This window comes from Pleurodeles waltl, chromosome 2_2 (genome assembly GCF_031143425.1).
Source record: "Pleurodeles waltl isolate 20211129_DDA chromosome 2_2, aPleWal1.hap1.20221129, whole genome shotgun sequence".
NCBI lineage: Eukaryota > Metazoa > Chordata > Amphibia > Caudata > Salamandridae > Pleurodeles > Pleurodeles waltl.
Window position 1 is genome coordinate 206,377,643 of NC_090439.1, and position 25,130 is coordinate 206,402,772.

At 49.6% G+C, this 25,130-nt stretch overlaps 1 protein-coding gene across 4 annotated transcripts in view; it reads right to left on the reverse strand.

The window, feature by feature from the left end:
* The window catches only part of TRIO (trio Rho guanine nucleotide exchange factor), a 3,522,386-nt gene that overhangs the window by 520,919 nt on the left and 2,976,337 nt on the right, over positions 1-25,130 (reverse strand). For all 4 annotated transcript variants that reach the window (XR_011200906.1, XM_069219639.1, XM_069219640.1 and 1 more), the window contains exon 50: positions 22,039-22,177. Coding sequence is in view for 3 of the 4 variants with exons in the window: in XM_069219639.1 (XP_069075740.1) it covers positions 22,039-22,177 (139 nt within the window). In the remaining variant the exon portion in view is untranslated. The remainder of the gene's footprint in view (positions 1-22,038; positions 22,178-25,130) is intronic.

Consider the following 25,130-nt stretch of genomic DNA (forward strand, 5'->3'; position numbering starts at 1 on the left):
CATCAGCGCAGAGACACTTTTTCACGACTTTCCACGCCAAAGCACAGAGCTGGGAAGAACACTGAAATTGGTGCACCAGAGCTAAGGCCCTGAATGGGTAAATCCTGTCCCTAGAAATCAGTCCCCGGGGATCACTCAGAGGCTACAGGGGAGGTCCAGGAGGTTGTCTTGGGTGAACCACAGGCTGGAGAGGGAGGAGGGCTGCCTGCTGAACGTTGCTCCACCAGAGGTCAGGTTCTCCAGAGCCTGGGTGCAAGTGTGTCTTTAGGCGTCGGATATCTTTGTCCGGAGCTTTCGCGGTCAGGGGGTTCGTCGGGATTCCCTCCGCAGGTGTGGTCATTGAGGGGTGGAGAGGTCAATCCAAGGTGGGCACTTGCTCAGAATCGCCTGGGGATCCTCTCTAGCTGGTTGGGATACAAGGACACGGGCCATGGGCATTGGGTGCAGAGTGGTCAGGATTAACGCATTCGGAGTGAGTCTGGAGTTCTTGGTCGTGCTCCAGGCACCACAAACAGACCCAATGCGGATCCTTCACTGACATCATGCAGTGACAGTCCACACAAGGTTTGAATCGGGTCTTTGGGGACATCCTTGACACACCAAAAACTTCACAAAAACTCGACAAAAAAGAGTCCAAGTCATCAAAAATTGACCTAGGGTATCTCTCTCCGGATCAGTGTGTGGCGCAGAAAGAAAATAACTGACGTCACTGCACTGAGGCGGTGTCTATGTACTACTCCCGGCGTCATCACGGCGACTACGACATCAACACCACCAGTGGAGTCGACAAACGCCATCTAATGACGTGCAAGGGTATTTCTCAAATACAAAAAATGTCCGGAACCAGTCTGACGCCTGGTGGAAAATTCTAAGGTAAGGAATCTTCAACTAGAAGTCTCTATCAGATAGAAAGTACCTTTATTTTTTTAACACTGAGTGTTTTCTTTCATGTGTTTAAGTGCTGTGTGACTATAGTGGTATTGCATGAGCTTTGCATGTCTCTTAGATAAGCCTTGGCTGCTCATCCACAGCTACTGCTACAGAGTCTGACTTCTAGACACTGCCTACACTGCACTAATAGGGGATACCAAGACCTAGACACTGCTTACACTTCAGTAATAGGGGAACCCTGGACCTTGTTAAGGTGTAAGTACCTTAGGTACCCACCACACACCGGCCAGCTTCCTACATTGGTGGCAGCGGTGGTATAAGCACTTGTAATTGCCTTACCATTCTAGCACTTGGTACTTTCCACAGGAAAGACCACTTACTGACTAGGGGTACACACTGTTCTAAGTGTCAGAGAATTAGTCCCCAAAGTTTGGGTAGGTTAGGGGTTTGGCATAGCACTTGCTCCAAACTTCTGTAGGTAGAATAAGAGTTAGGGTAGTTAGGAACACCTACACCACTCTAACAATACAATATGTCTTCAGCAGAGAACACAGCTCAGGCCGTGGACTCACAATATGTGTGCCTCACTTGCCAAGAGTTGAGGGAGTTGTGTTCAAATAGAAAACTGAAGACAGGAAAGAACCCTAACAAGAGTCTGCCCCTAGGCCTCCTGCTCCAGGCTGACCATGACAATGCTGGCCCGTCAGGAGGGGGAGGAGGAGGATGCAGAATCTGACATCACCCACCACCCACCCCCAATGTTAGACAGAATCTAGACACTGAGGGTCAGCTCTTTTCCTTAGAGGATCAGAGAGCCCCTGGTAAACCCCCAGCCCAGCTGGGAGCACTACTGGTAGTGGGAGGGGAAGCCATAGAAGTAGGCCCCCCTTTGTACCAAAAGGGTTGGTCGAGAAGGTGATTAAGAATAGGGACAAAACTTCCTCTGCCCACTGTGTCTCATCAGGATCTAAGGGGCACACTGCTCAACTTCAGATGAGGATTCCCTGGAGAGGGAGCTCAGGCAACCTAGATTGGAGGAGGCCAAGTTGAGGCTGCAACAGCAGCAGCTAGCCCTACATAGGGAGGCCTTCGCAGGGGAGAGAGACAGGCAGGGTTTGGGGTTAGCATCCCAAGGCAGCAGCAGTTTTAGTTTCAGGGAGCCTACGGTCAGTGAGGACTCATTTGGCTCCAGATACTTGAACAACATGGTCTCCCCAACAAGGTAGGGGATGACATTTACAAATGGTCCACTGCTTTGGAGAGGACCTGCAAGTTACAGAGGGTCCCCCAAAGCAATGGGCAGCTATCTTGTGGCTCTCCTTCTATGACAAGAAGAGAGACAAACTCCTTAGTGTCAGGGAGGATGATGCGGACAATCACTTAGTTCTCAAAACATCTATGTTAGATAGCTTTGGTCTAACCACTGAACAATACAGGATAAAGTTCAGGGAGACGAAGAAAGAGTCCTCCCCGGATTGAGTAGATTTGTGGACTATTCTGTGAAAGCTCTGGAAGGCTGGTTGCATGGAAGCAAAATCAGTGATTATCAGGGCTTGTACAATCTAATCTTGAGAGAGATGCCAGTGTATCTTGAGAGAGCACATTTTGAATAATTGTGTGTCTGATTTGTTGAATCAGTACCTGGTGGTTTCTGATCTGACCTCTCCCCAAGAATTGTGAAAGAAGGTAGACAAATGGGTCCACACCAGGGTGAGTAGGAGAACTCACACAGGGGGTAACCACAAGAAGAAAGATACAGGTAAGCACCAGGAGAAGGGTGGGGACAAATTAAAAGAGTCTTCATCAATCATGCCCACAAAATCCCTCTGGGGGTGGGGGCAAATCCTCTTCCTCCAGTTAGTTTAAAAAAACCTGGTGTTATCTCTATAAGAACAAAGGCCATAGGCCAGGAGATCGCTCTCCTGCCCTTAGAAAGGCACCAAGCCAACCACCACTAACCCCACTTCTACTTCTAATGCCTCTAGCAATAGCAATAGTGGTGGGACTACTAACAGTAGTCAGTATAAGGGTGCAGCTGGGCTCACTTTAGGTACTGTAGTGGGGTCTGGGTGGGTTAGAGAGACCAATGAAGCAGTGTTAGTTTCTGAAGGGGCACTGACTTTGCCACCCTTGCTGCCTGCCCCCTTAATATGGGTAAGTACAAACAGCATCCTCTGATAAATTATGTTGAGGCTGAGGACTACAGGGATACAGGAGTGCCAGTGTCACTATGGTGACCGAAAAACTGGTGTCTCCTGAGCAACAGATACTTGGTCACCAGTAGCAAGTGACTGATGCTAATAAAAACACTGTGTTCCACCCCATGGCAGTTGTTGATTTCAGCTGGGAGGGGAGAAGGTTTACTGGTCCTGAAAAAAGTTTGTAGTGTCCACAGACCTACCTGTAGAGTGTTTACTAGGGAACAACTTGGAGACTTCAGCTTGGGCTGAAGTGGAGTTGGAAGCCCATGCAGCAATGCCTGGCATCCCAAGGCATATTTGTGCCCTCACCAGAGCACAGGCCAAAAAGAAGAAAGCTCAGGGAAACTTGGAGCCTGGAACTATGGCCCAAGAACTTCCTAAACCTAAGAGTAGAAAGGGCAAGAAAGTACCCCCTACTCCAACCTCCAATGTGGATTCAAACCCAGAGGGAGAAGAATCCCTTCCCTTGGCAGAACATACACAAGAGGAGCTACAAGCTGACACGGCTAAATTCCTAGGTGCAGGGGGTCCTGCCAGGTAGGAGTTCAGTAGGACACAAAAAACTTGTCCCACACTGGAGGACTTGAGGCAGCAAGCTGTCACTCAAGAGGTAGAGGATATCAGTGGCACCCACAAAGTGTATTGGGAAGACAAACTCTTGTAACCAGAACCAAGGGAACCCAAGCCTGGTTCCACCAGGAGGTTGGTGGTCCCTCTGCAGTACAGAAATTTTTTGATAAACCAAGTATATGACATTCCCCTGGCAGGTCACCTGGGACAAAGCAAAACTTGGGACAGACTTGTCCCTCATTTCCACCAGCCCCATATGTCAGAAGACACAAAAGAGTTTTAGGATCAAATCTGTTTATTGTTTTAAAAAAAAAGCAAAACAAATATAAACATACAAAACACAGCTCATCGCGGGACATAAATGCAAGACATCAGCACAATAGCAATCTCATATCTTCATGCAGAAGTCTCTCTCGTAATCAAAAGACCACACCCAGAGGAACCATCCAGCCAGTCTTCTCGTTGCAGAATCATGTGTCCACCGGCAGTGTCCAATAGTCTTCCAAGGTGCTAGTCCCACAGATGAGAACACATAAACATATAAACGCAAACACTTTAACTATGCCTCCCTCCGAGAAACCATGTCATCTTCCTGTCTCTCCACACCTCAACCCCTTGCATCATCCAAGCTCACCCCCCCCATCCAACCTACCCCCCCAGCCCTCCAACCAAGAATTCAAATTAGCCTCAAGACTCTCAGGTAGATCGGGCATGTCATCTCGGTAAATTCTGTGGAGAGAATCCGAAGGAACTGCTTCCACAACTCGCCCAAGTCTCCTGCCCGCTGCTGGGAGGCTAGCGTAAGTTTCTCCATAGCTAAGATAAACCACAGCTTCTGGAGCCATGAGATAAGCGTCGGGACTCTGTCTGTACCCAAGAGAGCTAGGATCAGTTGCAGCGCTGCGTTAAGTGCTAAAGCCATCTGCCTCCCTTTTAAGGACCGTAAAGGAAAAGTAAGGGAATTAGGCAGCCCCAATAAAATATACAATGGGAGTCTCGGGAACTTAACTTGGAACGCTGCATCAATATCATCTATAATGCTTTCCCAATTGCGGTGCAGCTTGGGGCAGTACCAAAGCAAATGCCTAAGCGTACCTGTAGCTCCACACCCCCTCCAGCAAAGATCCGATTTATCACGATTCCATGCATGCAACCGCCCTGGAGTGTAATACCAATATGAAGCGACTTTATATGATGTCTCTGTCCCAGCTGCATTATATGCTGTGTGGTGTATTCTATAGAATATGCTGTCCCATTCCTCATATTAGAGTTCTCTCTCCAGCTCCCTCTCCCATCGCAACTGACCCTTTGACTTAGGTGGGCGGTTTTCCCCTTGCAGAAGCCGATAAAGTTCAGAGATAATTCTCTTATCATCCTTCTTTAGGAACAGCCATTTTTCAAATGGCGTAAGAGGCCTATCTATCAGACCTCTGTTCGCCGGCAAGAGAGCCCAGTGTCGAACCTGATAATACATCAATCTATCCGCCTCCACTAGGCCATAGCCCTCTCTTATCTGGTTGAAGGACAACACCCTTTGTTCATCAAAAAGACTTCCTACTCTCCTACAGCCCCCTTCATACCAACGTCTCAGGCCATCCACACGAAGTCCTGGCTCAAAGTCAGGGTTCGCGCCTATGGGGGTCATAGGGGACGGAAAGGAAGTCAGCCCTAGACGGCAAGAAACCGCATCCCATATGCGTAATGTTGTTCCGGTAATCGGGGAAGAATAAAGGCCTCCCGCCCTATGCCGGCGCCGAAGCCAAGGTTCCTTCCATATATGAGAGCCCGCCACCGCCTGGTCCATAAAACACCAGTGTTTCTCCGTGAGTGGGCGACTCCACTCCACAAGAAAGCACAACTGTGTTGCCTGAAAATATCTCAGAAGACATGGTATCGCCAATCCCCCACTGCCCTTGGGACGATATAAAACCTGCCGCGATAGACGTGCCAGACGACCCTCCCATATAAATCTCAGGACCGCCAATTGTAGGGTGGCAATCGTCTGAGGAGGTGGGGCTAGTGGGAGCGCCTGAAACATATACAGTATTCGCGGCAAGACTGTCATCTTGACCGCAGCCAGCCTACCCAGTCAAGACAGTTTATGGCTCCCCCACAACTCCAGGTCCCGCTGTACATCGCGAACCAACTTCGCAAAGTTCAAGCTCTCCGTTTTAACGGCAGACGTCGCCAACTCAACCCCGAGATAGGAAAGGCGTGAGGACGACCAAATAAAGGGATATCGAGCCTTCAAATCCTCCTCGTGATCAGCGCTTAGAGACAGACTAAGGACCTGAGATTTCTGCATATTCACTTTAAATCCCGAAACCTGGCTAAACTCAACTAGTATCTCCATAAGAGCAGGTAAAGAGGTAGCAGGCTCCGCAAGTGTAAGAATAACATCGTCAGCATATAAGGTAATAACATGGTGGTCTCCGCCAAATTTCACCCCAGAAACCAAGGGACTGTCCCGCAAGCGCTGTGCAAGGGGCTCCATGTATAACGCAAACAAAAGGGGGGAAAGCGGGCACCCCTGCCTGGTCCCACGCCCAACCAGAAACAGCCTAGAAAGCACGCCATTAACTCGGACCACCGCTCTAGGGGACCGATAGGCACACTGGATCCAAGATCTAAACCCTGGGCCCAAACCGAAGCGCTCCAGGACCCGGAAGACATATGGCCAATGGACCCTATCGAACACCTTTTAGGCATCGACAGAGAGAAAAAGCGCCTCTCTGCGGGATCTATCAATTTTATCTAGCAGATGCAGAAGTCGCTTCGTATTATCGCCACACTGTCGATTCGGACTAAAACCAGACTGATCCGGATCAATAAGACCCGGCATATAAGGATTAAGGCGGTAAGCAAGAATCCCCATAAATAATTTAGCATCAATATTCAGAAGCAAAATTGGCCTATATGAAGCGCACTCCTCCGGGTCTTTGCCCGGTTTATGTATAACAGTAATGGTAGCGTCCAGCATACTCAGCGTCAGGGTTCCCATAGTCCGAAAGGAATTAAAAAGCCTCACAAGAAGCGAGGCGAGCTCAACACAAAAGGTCTTATAAAACAATGCCGTGAACCCATCAGGGCGGGGGGACTTCCTGCTCCTTAAGCGGGAGATAGCCGATATAACTTCCTCCAGCCTTATCTGTTGGTCCAGCAGGGACGCCTCCTGCTCACCAAGAGGAGTGATTGCTATGCCCTCTAGGTAAGAATCCAGGGCCACGTCATCCCGCTCATCCGCCGCATATAACCCCTGGTAAAACCCCGCAAATGCCTCTGCAATCTGATCGCTCGTGCAGACCTTTTCACCTGAAGGAGAACGAATCAATTTGACCGCCGACGCTGCACGCTGCGCTCGCAACCGGTGCACCAATAGCTTTCCACATCTATTGCTGCCTGTAAGGAAATGCCTCCTTGGCATGGTTACCCCCTGACTTTTTGCCTTTGCTGATGCCAAGTTATAATTTGAAAGTGCGCTGAGGCCTGCTAACCAGGCCCCAGCACCAGTGTTCTTTCCCTAACCTGTACCTTTGTTTGCACAACTGACACATCCTACCATCCAGGTAAGGGTCCTGATGCCAGGGAAGGTCTCTAAGGGCTGCAGCATGTCTTATGCCACCCTGGAGACCCCTCACTCAGCACAGACACGCTGCTTGCCAGCTTGTGTGTGCTGGTGGGGAGAAAATGACTAAGTCGACATGGCACTCCCCTCAGGGTGCCATGCCAACCTCACACTGCCTATGGCATAGATAAGTCACCCCTCTAGCAGGCCTTACAGCCCTAACGCAGGGTGCACTATACCATAGGTGAGGGCATAGGTGCATGAGCACTATGCCCCTACAGTGTCTAAGCAAAACCTTAGACATTGTAAGTGCAGGGTAGCCCTAAGAGTATATTGTCTGGGAGTCTGTCATACACGAACTCCACAGCACCATAATGGCTACACTGAAAACTGGGAAGTTTGGTATCAAACTTCTCAACACAATAAATGCACACTGATGCCAGTGTACATTTTATTGTGAAATACACCCCAGAGGGCGTCTTAAAGATGCCCCCTGAAAACATACCCGACTTCCACTGTGGGCAGACTAGTTTTGCCAGCCTGCCACACACCAGACATGTTGCTGGCCACATGGGAAGAGTGCCTTTGTCACTCTGTGGCTAGTAACAAAGCCTGTACTGGGTGGAGGTGCTTCTCACCTCCGCCTGCAGGAACTGTAACACCTGGCGGTGAGCCTCAAAGGCTCACCCCCTTTGTTACAGCAACCCAGGGCACTCCAGCTAGTGGAGATGCCCGCCCCCTCCGGCCACAGCCCCACTTGTGGCGGCAAGGCCGGAGGAGATAATGAGAAAAACAAGGAGGAGTCACTGGCCAGTTAGGACAGCCCCTAAAGTGTCCTGAGCTGAGGTGACTCTGACTTTTAGAAATCCTCCATCTTGCAGATGGAGGATTCCCCCAACAGGATTAGGGATGTGCCCCCCTCCCCTCAGGGAGGAGGCACAAAGAGGGTGTAGCCACCCTCAGGGCTAGTAGCCATTGGCTACTAACCCCCCAGACCTCAACACACCTCTAAATTGAGTATTTAGGGGCTCCCAGAACCTAGCAACATAGATTCCTGCAACCTAAGACGAAGAAGGACTGCTGACCTGAAAGCCCTGCAGAGAAGACAGAGACACCAACTGCTTTGGCCCCAGCCCTACGGCCTGTCTCTCCACTTCAAGAAAAACTGCAACAGCGATGCGTTCCACAGGGTCCAGCGACCTCTGAAGCCTCAGAGGACTACCCTGCATCTAAAAGGACCAAGAACTCCCGAGGACAGCGGCTCTGCTCCAAAGAAGAAACAGCTTTGCAACAAAGAAATAACTTTAAAAGAACTCCACGTTTCCCGCCAGAAGCGTGAGACTTTGCACTCTGCACCCGACGCCCCCGGCTCGGCCTGTGGAGAAACAACACTACAGGGAGGACTCCCCGGCGACTGCGACCCTGTGAGTATCCAGAATTGACCCCCCTGACCCCCCCCAGCAACACCTGCAGAGGGAATCCCGAGGCTCCCCCTGACCACGACTGCCTGCTTCCAAGAAACCGATGCCTGGTAAAGACACTGCACCCACAGGACCTGAAGGATCCGACCTCCAGTGCAGAAGCGACCCCCAGGTGGCCCTCTCCCTTGTGCAGGTGGTGGCTACCCCAAGGAGCCTGCCTGCTTCGCTGAAGAGAACCCTGGGTCACCCGTTGAAACCAATTGCTAACCCGACGCCTGTTTGCACTCTGCACCCGGCCGCCCCCGTGCCGCTGAGGGTGTACTTTTTGTGCTGACTTGTGTCCCCACCGGTGCCCTACAAAACCCCTCTGGTCTGCCCTCCGAAGACGCGGGTACCTACCTGCTGGCAGACTGGAACCGGGGCACCCCCTTCTCCATTGAAGCCTATGCGTTTTGGGCACCACTTTGACCTCTGCACCTGACCGGCCCTGAGCTGCTGATGTGGTAACTTGGCGGTTGCCCTGAACCCCCAATGGTGGGCTACCTTGGACCCAACTTTGAACCCTGTAGGTGGTCTACTTACCTGCAAAACTAACAAACACTTACCTCCCCCAGGAACTGTTGAAAATTGCACTAAGTGTCTCGTTTTAAAATAGCTTATTGCCATTTTTGTGAAAACTGTACTTTTGCTGATTCAAAGTTCCTAAGTTGCCTAAGTGAAATACCTTTCATTTGAAGTATTACTTGTAAATCTTGAACCTGTGGTTCTTAAAATAAACTAAGAAAATATATTTTTCTATACAAAAACCTATTGGCCTGGAATTGTCTTTGAGTGTGTGTTCCTCATTTATTGCCTGTGTGTGTACAACAAATGCTTAACACTACCCTCTGATAAGCCTACTGCTCGACCACACTACCACAAAATAGAGCATTAGAATTATCTCTTTTTGCCACTATGTTACCTCTAAGGGGAACCCTTGGACTCTGTGCATGCGATTTCTTACTTTGAAATAGTACATACAGAGCCAACTTCCTACACTCCAGATATAGTATTTGTGCTTAAGTCGTGCTACCATGTACTCCGCCCTATCCCAGTCCAGTCATTTCAACTGCTGCCAGTGGATTTATGGGAACACTCCAGGACAGCTACCCTCTGCTCTAGCCTCTCCCTCACCTCTCTCCTTGCTCCATTATCCCTCGCCGATAATGCCATCACCTCGCCCTGCACTACCACCTTCAGCACCTCCCACACAGTCTCCACAGAGGTACTGCCCTCGTCGTTGAAGCTAATATAATCCCTAATCGCACGACAAAGCGATTCCACCGCTATCTCGCTCTGAAGCAGGGAGTCCCTAAAGTGCCAGCTCGGTGTGCCAACGCGACCTCTCTCCATGGCCAGCTCAACCGTAATAGGGGCATGATCAGTCAGGGCCCTGGGCTCAGTCATAGCCTCCATGACCCGGGTCATAAACTCATGCGAGGCCAGAAAAAGATCGAGCCGTGCATTTGTCTTGGTCGCTGCTGAATAAAAGGAATAATCGTGGAGTGTGGAATGTGACTTCCTCCATACGTCCTCCAGCCCACACTCAGCCAGCCATTGACGCCCCATCTCCGACACGGCTCCAGTCTGTCCAAAGCGCTGGCCCGAGAGGTGAAGCTCGTTATCCATCACCAAATTGAAATCTCCCCCTACCAAAATGGCACTATCAGGCGAACTAAGTATAGGGGAAACTGACTGTCTCAGGAAGGTCTCCTGCTGGGAATTCAGAGCATAGAGGGAAGCAATGGTAAAAGAGAAGGTCCCAAGCTTTATTCTAATAGCCAGGAACCTACCTGGGACTTCGTGTACCTTCCCAACTATCTCCCCAGCAAATGTCCTCAAAAGCAATATTGCCACCCCCGCATGTTTCGTAGTTGTTGAGGACCAAAGCTGCTTAGGGAACCATCTGGAGCGCATACGGAACGTATCCCTATGTAACAAATGGGTCTCTTGTAATAGACAGATATGGCTCCCAAATTTCTCCAGAGCGGACAGTATCGCTAACTGCTTGGTTGGGTTGTTAAGCCCACGGACATTCAAACTTAAGCACTTAATTATCATACCATCAAGGGGCGAAAATCGCTCAGGGGGGGAGAGAATCCACAGAGGGGCCGGGACTCAGAACAGCATCTCCGCCGCTCCAGGTAACATGACCGACTAATTGGGGCCCATGATGACCAAACTCGCAGGGAAGCATACAAACATATATCTAAAACGCACAACAGGTGCTCATAACAAAAAAGTCCTCTCACACACATCCCAAAGAGGAAAAGTCTCCACAGGGCCATAGAACCACACCGGATCGCCCGTTAAGTCCACCGACTCCGCCGCCCAGGCCCGCTCACAAGGGCACAAGCCCGTCATGAGCGACCCCTTGCTGAACAATGGCACTCTGTCTTCCTCGCCTAGGCAGTTGTCCCAGCGCTACACTGCTCACTGCCGACTGACGTTCCAATATCCGCTCCGACTCCGTAGGGCGCTGCTGCTTCCTCCTTCTCTCCTTCCTCCTCCAGCGCGGGCGATCTCCTCCCGCCGGACCTAAATTCGAGTCCGAGCCCTGAGCGTCTCCCTCCAGGCCCAGAATCCGGCGAGCCTCAGATACTGTCTTCACCTGGCAAAGCTGGTCCTCCCAGCGGAAAACAAGGCGGAACGGGTGACCACATATATAGGACACAGCATGCGCACGTAAGTGCTCTGTGATAGTCTTAAACTCCCGCTGCAAGGTTCAAACCGACAGGTCCTGGTATAACTGCAATTGATGGCCACTAAAGTGGACCTGCGGGGTATTGCGTGCCCGCTGCAAAATGTTTTCTTTCAGTCCATAATTGTGGACGCATGCCAGGATATCCGGCGGGCGGTCCCCGGCTCCCCCAGCTCGGCCCACACGAGATACTCTGTCCAGGACAATCTCCTGTGACGCCTTCAGGTCCAGCACTGAACGGAACAACGCCACCACAAAGTCTCTAATGTCATCCTTCTCCGCTCCGATCGGCACTCTTCTAATGCGGATATTGTGTCTGCGCGAGCGGTTCTCCAGGTCCTCCACTGTCATCTGAAGGAGGTCCTGCTGTTCCCGCAAGCGCAGAACCTCCTGCTGCAGGACCGCTACCTCCTCGCCGTGGGCCACCTCCCCATCCTCAACCTGGGTTATCCGCTCACCCAGGGACGAGAGCTCCATCCGCAACTCCTTCACCTCATGCAATATATCTTTACGGAGTTCTTGCAGGTCCCCGCGGAGCGATTCAAGCAGGGAGGTGAGGAAGCCCTTCGTAACCGGGGCAGCCTCCTCCTCCGATGTCTCCTTCCTTGCTTCAGGGGACCTTACGGCTGGCGGATCTTCAGGCCCCCCCCCCCAGCACCAGGCGTCCCCCCGTCAGCATTTCTCTTACCGTCCGGTCTCGCTTGGGCTTGGGGGGGTCGCCATATCTACTACCTCTGACAGCTACAGCCCAGGTATTCAGCCAGACCTCTGCGCACCAACACCGGACTCCGTACACCCCAGGCGGGCCCCTCACCAGCAGCCGTCAGCCTCTTCTCCGCAGTGCACTCCACGGGACCACTCCCAAAGACAGCTCGTTTCCGTGCCAGGCAAAGGTCACCACAGGCCGCTTACACCTCCAACTGGCGTCCAGGGCCCCCTGCGTCACCACTGCAGCAGAGCACAGTCACTCAGGGGGGTCCTCGCCCCTCCGTCGTCCTCTCCGAAGGGCCAGCCCTCTGGGCCCAGCCAGCGGGCCCCGCAGTCTCTCCTCTCTGGCGCTGAGCCCACCAACGGTGCCCCGCCACCGGCCCGTCCTTCAGGGGGTCTTATCCCCGCTAAGGGTACCACCGCACCCCTGCTGCCTCCTGGCTCGCCTCCCGGCTCCAGGCCTGCCGCCTACACCAGCCGCAAGCGCCGGCCCAGCAGACACGGCCCGCGCGCGCCACCAATCGGTCGTGGACGCCTTCAGTGCACGGGCCCAAGCATCTTGTCTGGACCTCACGTGCCCCCCCGATCGGGGTCGGGCTGCAAATCCAGGGCCTAGGCGGCGGAGCTCGGACCAACGCGTCCGCTCACGCCGCCTTCTTGGCCAACACAAAAGAGTTTTGTCGCTCCTGTGTCACCTGCCAAGCCAGTGGCAAGACAGGTGGCACCCCAAAGGCCCCTTTAATCCCACATCCAGTGGTTGGGGTACCCTGTGAATGGGTTGGGGTGGATATTGTTGGCCCCCTAAGCCCTCCCACAGCCTCTGGGTACAGGTTTATGCTGGTGGTGGTGAACCATGCCACTAGATACCCAGAAGCTATTCCTCTTAGGACCAATACAGCTCCTGCAGTGGCCAAAGCTCTTCTTGGCACCTTCTCAAGAGTGGGTTTTCCTAAAGAGGTGGTGTCAGACAGAGATGCAAACTTTATGTCTGCATACCTAAAAGCAATGTGGAAGGAATGCGGTATTATTACTAAGTTCACCACCCCTTACCACCCTCAAACCAATGGTTTGGTAGAGAGGTTTAATAAAACGCTCAAAGGAATGATCATGGGACTCTCTGAACAATTCAGGAGGAGATTGGATGTCCTACTGCCATGCCTCCTCTTCACTTATAGGGAGCTCCCCCAGAAGGGTGTGGGCTACAGCCCATTTGAGCTTCTTTTTGGGCGTCCTGTTAGGTGTCCTCTTTCTCTTGTAAGAGAAGGCTGGGAGCAACCTCTCAAGCAAGACATGCTGGACTATGTACTTGGCTTCAGATCTAGGATGGCTGAGTATATGAAGAAGGCCACTAAAAACCTTCAGGCCAGCCAGGTGGTCCTCACACAATAGTGGTGAAAAAGGGTGAGGTTACCTACCTGGTAGACCCTGGCACTCCCAGAACCCCTTCTGGGTACTTCACATGAACCGCATAAAGCCCTACTATGACAGGGCTGATATGACCCTGCTCATGACTACTGATGAGGGACAGGAAGAAGACAGTGGCCCTCTCCCCGACCTATTCTCCCATATTGCAGCTGATGGGTCAGTTGATGGATTAGTCCTTGCTGACTGTCTCTCTGAGTGCCAAAATGTAGACTGCAGGAATCTATTGGGACAATTCTCAGAACTGTTCTCATTGACACCTGGTTAAACCACTTGATGTGAACACACCATTGATACAGGGGACAGTTGGATAATAAAAAGTAAAATTTACAGGCAACCTGACCATGTCAGAGACTGCATCAAATCTGAGGTTCCGAATATGCTAGACCTATGGGTCATTGAGCACTCAGACAGCCTCTGGGCTAGTCCAGTGGTTCTGGTCCCAAACCCTCACTCCCAAAATGGAAAGAGAGAAATTAGGTTTTGTGTTGACTACAGCGGGCTCAACACTGTTACAAATACAGATGTTCATCCTATCCCTAGGGCAGATGATCTAACAGATACACTGGCATCTGCCAAGTATCTAAGAAGTTTGATTTGACTGCTGGTTATTGGCAGACCAAGTTATAAGATGATGCTAAACCCAAAACAGCATTTTCAACCACTGGAGGGCACTATCACTTTACAGTGGTGCCCTTTAGGCTGAAAAATGCACCTGCCACATTTCAGAGGCTGGTGACTACAGTCCTCCAAGGACTGGAAGCTTATAGTGCAGCTTATCTTGATGATATACCTGTCTTTACCTCCATTTGGGAGAATCACTTGGTCCACCTGTGGAATATTTTGGAGGCTTTGCAGAAAGCAGGCCTCACGATCAAGGCCTTTATGTACCAGATAGAGCAGGGGGAAGTTGAATATCTGGGCCACCTGGTAGGTGGAGGCCAGATTCAGCCACTGCAGGGGAAGATTCAAACCATTTTGTATTGGACTCCCCCTACTACTCAGACCCAGGTGAGAGTCTTTTTAGGCCTCACTGGGTATTACAGGAGGCTCATTAAGAACTATGACTTCACTGTAGCCCCTCTTTATGACCTCACCTCAAAAAGGATGCATACAAAAGTTTTGTGGACAGCTAGCTGTCAAAAAGCTTTTGAAGATCTTAAACAGGGCATGTGCTCTCCACCTATTTTAAGACGCTCTGACTACTCCAATCAATTCATAGTTCAGACAGATGCTCCTGAGGTAGGGGTTGGGGCAGTTTTGTCACAACTTAATACAGAAGGCCAGGACCAACCTATAGCTTTTATAAGCTGAGGGTTGACCCCCAGGCAAAAGCATTCATCAGCCATAGAAAGGAGTCCTTTGCTGTGGTTTGGGCTTTGAAGAAGCTGAGGCCGTACTTCTTTGGCACTCACTTCCTTGTTCAGACAGACCACACGCCCCTTCTATGTTTAAAACAGATGAAAGGAGAAAATCCCAAACTAAAGTAAAGTACCTTTAGTTTAGTAACACTGAGTGGTTCTTTCACATGTTTAAGTGCTGTGTGACTATAGTGGTATTGAATGAGCTTTGCTTGTCTCCTAGATAAGCCTTGGCTGCTCATCCACAGCTACCTCTAGAGCCTTGGCTTCTAGACACTGCCTAAACTTCACTAATAGGGGAACCCTGGACCTGGTATAAGGTGTAAGTACCATAGGTACCCACCACACACCCAATAAGGTTCCTACAGAGGAAAAACCCTCTCCCTTTGGAAATAGGTGTTACATGGCTTTGGAGGGGTGGCCTCCCCAAGCAACTGGTATGCTTTGAAGGGCACATTTGGTGCCCTCTTTGCATAAACGAGTCTGCACTGGTTCAGGGACCTCCAGTCCCTGCCCTGGCACAAAACTGGATAGTGGAAAGAGGAGTGACTACTCCACTGCCCATCACCACCCCAGTGGTGGTGCCTAGAGCTCCTCCAGATGGCCTGTTGATTATGCCATCTTGAATCCGTGGTGGGAAGAGGCCTCTGGGAGCATCTGAGTGGCCAGGTCAGGCAGGTGACGTCAGAGCCCCCTCTTGATAGGTGGTCACCTGCCTAGGAGACCAATCCCCCTTCCAGGGCTATTTAGGGTCTCCCTCTTGGGTCGGTCCTCAGATTAGACGTGCACGATTCCAGCAGGCCCTCTCTGCAATGTGTACTTCGACTTCTGGCCACTGGAACTGCAACTGGACTTCACAGGAACATACGATCTGAAGCTCTAGTGATGACTTCGCCCTGCAACAATGTTTCTCCAGCTCCTTCCAGCAACTGCAACACTTCCCTGGCTGTGCATCCTCTGAGTCTTCAATCTGCACCAAGAAGCAAGACGGAATCTCCCTTAGAATGAAGGTGTCACTCCCCTGCATCCGCAGGCACCAGCTGCAATGACGACCGGCCACGTGGATCCTCTCTCTTGCAAATCTTTTTGAATCCTGCAACACAAGTGGTGGTCCTGAGTGGTCCCCTTTGCCCCTTCTAACAGCTGTCTAACTTTGTAGGTGGTGAGCCTTTGCCTCTACTTGCAGCACAACTCTTGCAGCTACCAAGGGTTGTTGGCTCTTCTTCCAAGGGATCTTCAGGCTCTGTGTAGCCCCGGCCTACAGCACTCTTCCCAGCAATGTATAGTCTCCTTCCTCCTGCTCCAACGACGTGGGACTCCCTTCCAGGTGTGCTGAGTGGGCCTCAATGCGACTCCTGTGTCTGCTGCTCTGTGGGAGCTGCATCCACGACTTCTTGCTCTCCTAACTGCTGTGGACGCCTGGGACTCCCCTCCATGGGTTCAGTCCCCTGGGACCTTTCTGGTCCCCGGCAGCTCTTCAAATCCTCTTTTGCAACTTTTGCCTTTCACAAGGCTTGTTGGTGGTTTTTCCAAACCACTGACAATTCTTCAGACGTGGGACATCGACTGCATCACTTCTGGACCTCTTCCCCATCTCCTCTGATGCATTGCCGAATCCTGGTCCTCACCATCCTGCAACTCCAGGAGGGTAGATAGTGGCTCCTGCCCCAACCAGGCACTCCAACTGGGACTGGACTTGGTCCCCTTCATTTGCAGTCCTCTTCTGTATGGATCCATCTTCTGTCTCTTGCTTGAGTCTTGCACAGTCCTTTTCCAAAGTTTCTCTGTGGGTTTGGGAAGAACCAGGTACTTACCTCTTCTCTCCTGGTCACTGGGGGCCACTCTGGTACTTACCTTTTGGGGTTCCTGGTTCCTCCAGCTCCCCTCTATAGATTCCATTTACCTGGGTGGGGGTCTATCATTCGCATTCCATTTTTTTAGTATATGGTTTGGGCTACCCCTAGGGTCACTGTAAGGAAATGCCTTCCTTGGCATGGTTACCCCCTGACTGTTTGCCTTTTGTTGATGCCAGTTATGATTAAAAGTGTGCTGGGGCCCTGCTAACCAGGCCTCAGCTCCAGTATTCTTTCCCTAAACTGTACCTTTGTTCCCACAATTGGCACAGCCCTGGCACACAGATAAGTCCCTTGTAAAAGGTACCCCTGGTACCAAGGGCCCTGTTGCCAGGGAAAGTCTATAAGGGCTGCAGCATGTCTTATGCCACCCTGGGGACCTCTCACTCAGCACATGCACACTGCCTCACGGCTTGTGTATGCTGGTGGGGAGAAAATGACTGAGTCGACATGGCACTCCCCTCAGAGTGCCATGCCAACCTCACACTGCCTGTGGCATAGGTAAGTCACCCCTCTAGCAGGCCTTACAGCCCTAAGGCAGGGTGCACTATACCCAGGTGAGGGCATATGTGCATGAGCATCATGCCCCTACAGTGTCTAAGCAAAATCTTACACATTGTAAGTGCAGGGTAGCCATAAAGAGTATATGGTCTGGGAGTTTGTCAAACACAAACTCCACAGTTCCATAATGGCTACACTGAAATCTGTGAAGTTTGGAATCAAACTTCTCAGCACAATAAATGCATACTGATGCCAGTGTGGGATTTATTGTAAACTACACCCAGAGGGCATCTTAAAGATGCCCCCTGAATACCAGTCTGACTCTGAGTGTAGGCTGACCAGTTTCTGCCAGCCTGCTACAACCAGACGAGTTTCTGGTGAGTGCCATTGTCACTCTGTGGCCAGGAACAAAGCCTGTACTGGGTGGAGGCGCTTTTCACTTCCCCCTGCGGGAACTGTAACACCTGGTGGTGAGCCTCAAAGGCTCATGCCTTTTGTTACAGCACCCCAGGGCATCCCAGCTAGTGGAGATGCCCGTCCCTCCAGCCCCTGCACCCACTTTTGGCGGCAAGGCAGGAGAGGATAATGAGAAAAACAAGGAGTTGCCGCCCACCAGTCAGGACAGCCCCTAAGGTGTCCTGAGCTGTGGTGACCCCTGCCTTTAGAAATCCTCTATCTTGAGATTGGAGGATTCCCCCATTAGGATTAGGGATGTGCCCCCCTCCCCTCAGGGAGGAGGCATAAAGAGGGTGTAGCAACCCTCCACAACAGTAGCCACTGGCTACTGCCCCCCAAGACCTAAACACACCCCTAAACTTAGTATTTAGGGGCAACCCTGAACCCAGGAAATCTGATTCCTGCAACCTGAAGAAAGAAGGACTGCTGACCTGAAACCCCCGCGGAGACGACAACTGACTTGGCCCCAGCCCTACCGGCCTCTCTCCAGACTCAAAGAACCTGCACAGCGACGCATCTGACAGGGACCAGCGACCTCAGAGGACTGCCCTGAACCCGAAGGACAAAGAAACTCCAGAGAACAGCAGCACTGTTCACCAACTGCAACATTTTTGCAACTTTGAAACAACTTTGAAAGAACTCTCCTTTCCCGCCAGAAACATGAGACTTCTCACTCTGCACCCGACGCCCCCGGCTCGTGCTCCACAGAATAAACACTGCAGAGAGGACTCCCAGGCGACTATGACGTGAGTAACCTGGGACGACCCCCCCTGCACCTCCACAGCGACACCTGCAGAGAGGATCTAGAGGCTCTAGAGGCTCTCCCTGACCGCGACTGCCTGGTAACAAGGAACCCGATGCCTGGACCAAGTACTGCACCTGCAGTCCACATGACCGAGAGGAACCAATCTCCAGGGCATGAGTGACCAGCAGGCGGCCCTCTTCCTAGCCCAGTCGGTGGCTGGCCCGAGAAGCCCCCCTGTGCCCTGCCTGCATCACCTAAGTGACCCCCGGGTCCCTCCATTGCTTCCTTTAGCAAACCCGACGCCTAATTAGCACACTGCACCCGGCCGCCCCTGTGCCGCTGAGGGTGTGTTTTGTGTGCCTGTTTGTGTTCCCCCCAGTGCTCTACAGAACCCCCCTGGGTCTGCTCCCCGAGGACACAGGTACTTACCTGCCAGCAGACCGGAACCGGAGCACCCCTGTTCTCCATAGGCGCCTATGTTTTTTGGGCCCTCCTTGGACCGCTGCACCTGACCGGCCCTGTGTTGCTGGTGCGGTGACTTTGGGGTTGCCTTGAACCCCCAACGGTGGGCTGCCTATGCCCAGGAGACTGACTGTGTAAGTGCTTTACTTACCTGAGAAACTTAACCATACTTACCTCCCCCAGGAACTGTTGATTTTTGTACTGTGGCCACTTTTAAAATAGCTTATTGCCATTTTAATATATACTGTGTGTACTACTACTTTAATTCAAAGTTCCATACTTACCTGTGTGAAGTATCTTGCATTTTATGTACTTACTTCAAATATTGAATCTTGTGGTTCTAAAATAAATTAAGAAAATATATTTTACTGTATAAAAACTATTGGCCTGGAGTTAAGTCTGAGTGTGTTCCTCATTTATTGCCTGTGTGTGTACAACAAATGCTTAACACCACCCTCTGATAAGCCTACTGCTCGACCACACTACCACAAAATAAAGCATTAGTATTATCTAATTTTGCCACAATCAACCTGTAAGCGGAACCCTTGGACTCTGTGCACAATATCTCTCACTATGAGATAATATATACAGAGCCAACTTCCTACAGTCACTATTGTCTATTGCTATTGATCTGTTTTCTACTGCTTTCTATGCTCATTCCTGACAACCAAGGAGTATATATATTGTGTTTATTCACATGCTAATAGAGTACTGCCAATATAGTATTTTAGTAATTGTGTCACTAAAATAAAGTACCTTTATTTTTGTAACATTGTGTGGTCTGTTCATGTGTGTGAGTGCTGTGTGACTATAAGTGGTATTGCATGAGCTTTACACATCTCCTAGATAAGCCTTGGCTGCTCATCCACAGCTTCTAGACACTGACTACACCTCACTAATAGGGGATACCTGGACCTGGTATAAGGTGATAATACCACAGGTACTCACCACACACCAGGCCAGCTTCCGACAAGCATGTTGATAGTAATTTCTGGCGAGTGCAGGAGGTCCGTTGTAGTCTGGAGGTGGGAGACAACTTACTGTGATAAGCCGGATTCAACACCCAGTCACTGAGATAGGTGAAGACCGACACCCCCGCTCTCCACAGATAGGCTGCACCCAATACCATCACCCTGGTGAACACCCAAGGAGCGCTGGAATGGCCAAAAGGGAGCACTGCAAACTGAAGGTGCTTGTGGCCCACCATGAATCACAGGTAATGCCTGTGGGCAGGCAGGACAGGGAAGTGGAAATATGCGTCCTGCACGTCCAGCTCCACCAACATGTCTCCTAGTTCCAGGGCAGATAAGACTTGAACGAATGTGAACACTTTAAATTTCACCTCCTTCAGGAAGAAATTAGAGGGATAGATCTAGGATAAGACAAGGTCTCGATCTTTTTTGAGCATTAGAAATTAGCGGGAATAACAACCACATCATACTTCTGTTGTTGGTTTCCTCACTATGGCTCCCTTGTCCAAGAGAGCTGCCATGTCCTGGCACAGTAAGGATATGTGGTCTCTGTCATCCTATTGCAAGTAAGGGGCATGGATGGAAGGTGTAGGAAAGTATCCCTTTTTGACATGATTAGCCCCCACTTTTAGCCTGGTACATAACGTGATTTTGACTGAAAGTGCACTGGGTTCCTGCTAACTAGGTTCCCAGTTTGAGATCTCTTTCCCAAATTGTTACAGTTGCTTTCCCCAATTGGCACAACCTTTAGCATCCTCTGTAAGGTACTGACTAGTAAATAAAAGAATTGACATTGGCACGCCTGGAAAGAAGTGAAGTTCGCACGCGTGGGTGGCGCCTATATAGGGCCCGTGATGTCATTTCCAGTGCAGCCTCCGCCACCGATGGAAACAGAGCTGATCAATCCCTCCTATTGGCATGCAGGGGCACTGCTCAAAAAATCTTCTGGGTCCAGTCTGATGCCTAAGGAGAATTCAAAGGTAAGGAATCTGCAGCTAGAAGTCCCTATCAGATTCTTGTTTTGTGTTTCTGACACTTACCTGAGGACTTGGAGAGCAACAAAAACCAACCTCTGGAGCTCCTCTATTGACACTGGAAGTGGCAACAGGACCTAGAGTGGGTCTTGGATGTAGAGTGGGACTTGGAACGGTCTTGGCACAGAGACTTCTTATTCTTAGACATAGAATTTTGCCTTGCATTCCTGTATGGCCTTTTGATTCATTGACATGCAGTCGTGGCAGGCTTTGGAGGTGTGGCTCAACCCCTGGCACCACAGGCACACCGGATGGGAATCTGTCACAGACATTTGTTTGCAACAGTTCTTACAAGGCTTGAAGCATGTTGTTTTATGGGGTCACATCCCTTGCACACTAAAAGAGAGATGAGCGGAGGCTCCATACCTGCCTTCCGGTAGCAATGAAATAAAGGCAATGAAAACAGCGCACTGAAGTGGTGCCTTTATAGGCCTTGTACATCACTTCTGGAGAGGAACGGCTTCAGTGTGGAGTCTCAAGGCACCACCTCTGGCACGCACATGTACTGCTGAAAAGTGTCCAGATCCAGTCTGATGCCTGGGGAATGTTCAAAAGGTAAGGAATCTGCATCTACAAGTCTCCATTAGAAGCACATATTTTTCTAGTGCAAATGAAAAAGTTACTTACTTAGGGGTAATGATATTTCTTTTGGATACTCTACCTGCAGATTCCTTACCTTCCTTTAATAATCCCTCAGGTGCCAGACTGGACAGGCCCAGAAGACTTTTCTTCATAGGACTCTCCTGACAGTAGGGGACGCAGGACCATGCAACACCAGAAGTGATGTCCCTGTGAAGTTGCTGACTGCATAGAGCACCCCCGCTGACTTGCCAATTTCAGTTCCCTTTTTTTCACAGCTTTCAATATAGAATTCAAGGTACTATAAAATAATGCTTTGCAAACAGACAGAATAAGAATTTGCTGTGAACTATAGTACCACATAAAACAGATTAAACAATTTAATCCTGCAAAAGCAGAATAGTAAATGACCAATGAGAATTAGTGATTTCATTTTGAGATTTAATTTAATTATATTAATGCTAAATGTACACTGTATTTATCAGCCCAGCAGAGAGAACCAATACAATACAATACTTTTTCTTCAAATACTGAAAATATGCACAGTTCTTTACTTACTTTTACAGAGACCTTATTAGTCGGTTCTTCTTTAGACCTGCGATAACCATTTTCAAGTTTGTCTTCTCCTTTAACTTCTTTATCTTTCTTCTCAGATTTTTTCCTTATGCGGAGTGCCGTGTGCCAAGAGGATGATTTTCTGAAATGTAAAAAAAAAGTTAACAAAAGAACTATTGATGCCAGACGTTCTCAACATCAAAAATTGATTTCTCTGAAATTAAAAGCATCATAAATTTACAGTCAAAATAAAGCATTAAGTTAATACAATTTAATGTATGCAAAATATCTACTGTTTCACACTTACATTTTACTTGATTACCTCTGCATGAACCCTGTAAGAGAAGTAGATGATAAAAGATTTCTAAATAGTATGCCTGACAAAGTTATAATGATCCTCCTGGTGTACGCAGTGAGTAAAACCTTCAACAAAAGCAGCAAGATGCTCAACAAAACACCTGGCTTATCACCTTGTTATCAGTGGAATAACTAATTTAAAGAAAAGATCAACAAGGGCCAAGTTAAATGAAGATGTCATCCTTGAAGAAAAGAGGACTTCTCTTTTGGTAATGATATTTTATGGTTCTGCAAAATACTCACCATTTAATTGTCTTCTATAAGCCAGACTGGATCAGTACAAAATTTCCCCCCAGCAAGAGCTTTCTAGTACCGTCAGGGGGCAACACCCAGCTTCATCTACCCTTGATATGACACCATCATGGTATATATGGTACCAGCTGCTGCACTGGCATGAGTTCCTAGAATAGTTTCCACACTAAATAAAGGTGTGCACAGATGAAACAAGACTGTACTAATGACAATCAGAGGATATGATACAATGGTGTACAATGGGATCTTTTTAACCGTGGGATCTTCTTATTAAAAGTACTAACTCATCAGGTGAAGTGGAAAGGCGGTGAACAGTCTTCAGAATGATGTACAAGTATAAATATAATTAGTGAAGGTAAGTATCTTTTTCTTCTGAATGAAATTTCTTTCCACAAATATCTCATCTTCTGAATGACTTCTAAAGGAATACTCTAGAAGGTGAGATTCAATCAATCAATCAAGCATTTGTAAAGCGCACTACTCACCAGCTAGGGTCTCAAGGCGCTGAGGGGGAGGGGGGGGGGGGAACTGCTACTGCTCGAATAACCAGGTCTTGACGCATTTCCTGAAGGTCAGGAGGTCCTGGGCCTGTCGTAGGTGGGTGAGGAGGGTGTTCCAGGTCTTGGCGGCAAGGTGGGAAAAGGATCTGCTGCCTGCTGTAGTTCGATGGATGCGAGGGACGGCAACAAGGGCAAGGTTAGCGGAGCAGAGTTGGTGGGTGGGAGCGTGGAAGGTGAGTCGCTCGTTGAGGTAGGAAGGGCCAGTGTTGTGAAGAACTTTGTGGGCGTGGATGAGGAGTTTGAAGGTGATCCTCTTGGTGACGGGAAGCCAGTGTAGGTCTCGGAGGTGGGCTGGGATGTGGTTGCGGCGTGGGATGTTGAGGATGAGGCGTTGTATACGATGTACTTTCTTCTGGAGTTTGGCTGTGGTTCCTTCATAGAGCGCGTTGCCGTAGTCCAGTCTGCTGCTGACGAGGGCGTGGGTGACCATCCTTCTTGTTTCGATGGAGATCCATCTGAAGATCTTGTGAAGCATGCAGATCGTGTAGAGTGGTGCTGACTACCAACAAAGTCAAACACAGCCCTGGCAAGTTATCCAATACTGTATGCTTAAGCTGTGGGCTAATGGTGTTTAGCAAACATAGGTACGGATGACCATGTAGCCATCTGTCAAATATCAGCCACATGGACGATAATGGCTATAGCAGGAGAAGCAGCCTTGGCCATCATAGAGTGGGCAGGAATGCCAGCCACAGAGTCTTTCTTGATCAAGACATAACAGAACTATATGTAAAGGGTAGCATTTAGTTGGATCACCTTTCTTGGCACACCAACAGCTGATCTTCCACTCTATACTGTTATGTACTGTCAATGCAATAAAATACTGAATGCCAGGGGGTCCAATCTATGAAGTCTTGATTTCTATTTTGTGAGGTGAGAAGGAGGGAAAAAGAAAGGCTTTCAGAGAGACTGGCCCATCGAGAAGGCAGACACAATTTTGGGCAAAAACAGAAGGCAGGTGTGAAGCACCAATTTATCAGAGTAGAACACAATGAACGGTGGCCGAACCAGAAAAACATGTAATCCTTCAAAGATGTGGGCCAAAATGATGATCTCCAGTTATTGCCATACAGACGTTAATGTCAGCAGATGCACTGGATAATGTGTTGCTTCTAGAAACCACGAGGAAAGTTGACACCAGATTCAAATCCTAATGCAGAAGAATAGATTACATACAATGGAAAAACACAAAGCAAGTAAGAAAAACCAACAGGGGAGACTTAAACTGAGAGGGTTTATCTGGTAGACACATGAGGTTGGACTAGGCAGCAGAATAGACTATTCTGATGGTCACCGCGAAACCCTACTGAACAAAAAAAGTAAAGAACCCATATTATTATTAGAGAGTTGGACTGGAAAGGGTTCAAACCCAACTCGCACTAAGAAACAAACTTTGGCTAGTGACTCATCTACCAATTTTGTAGCAGATTTCCTGGCATCCAGAGTGACATCAACTAGCTATGTAGGTGTGGAAAAGGTCTCCAGCTGGCACAGCTCAATCTCTATGCCTGTAGCTGTAGCCCTAGAGGATTGAGGCGGAAGACCCAACTGCCCTCCCGAGAAAGCAATTCCTCTTTGAGTGGAAGAGAGGGCTGAATGCAGAGTCTCAACAGGTCCTTGTACTGAATACTTCTCACCTAATCTGGAGCAATCAAGATTTACTGCGTTCATCCTCCCAAACTTTCTACAGTACTCTCATCAAGTGGTAGAAAAGTAAACCCCACAACCAGCTGAATTTGAAGGCTTCCCAAAGGAATCATTCAGAGGGAAATTAATGGTTGACAATTCCTTTTCTGGACTATCGTGAAGAGATCCTGGAAAATATTATGCCCCTCACCTCAGAATGAAGGTCCAAAACATGGTCATCATAGGAGAGGCATCCACCCTCAAATTCAGGGAGCCTGCACAGTGAGACTCCACTAGAAA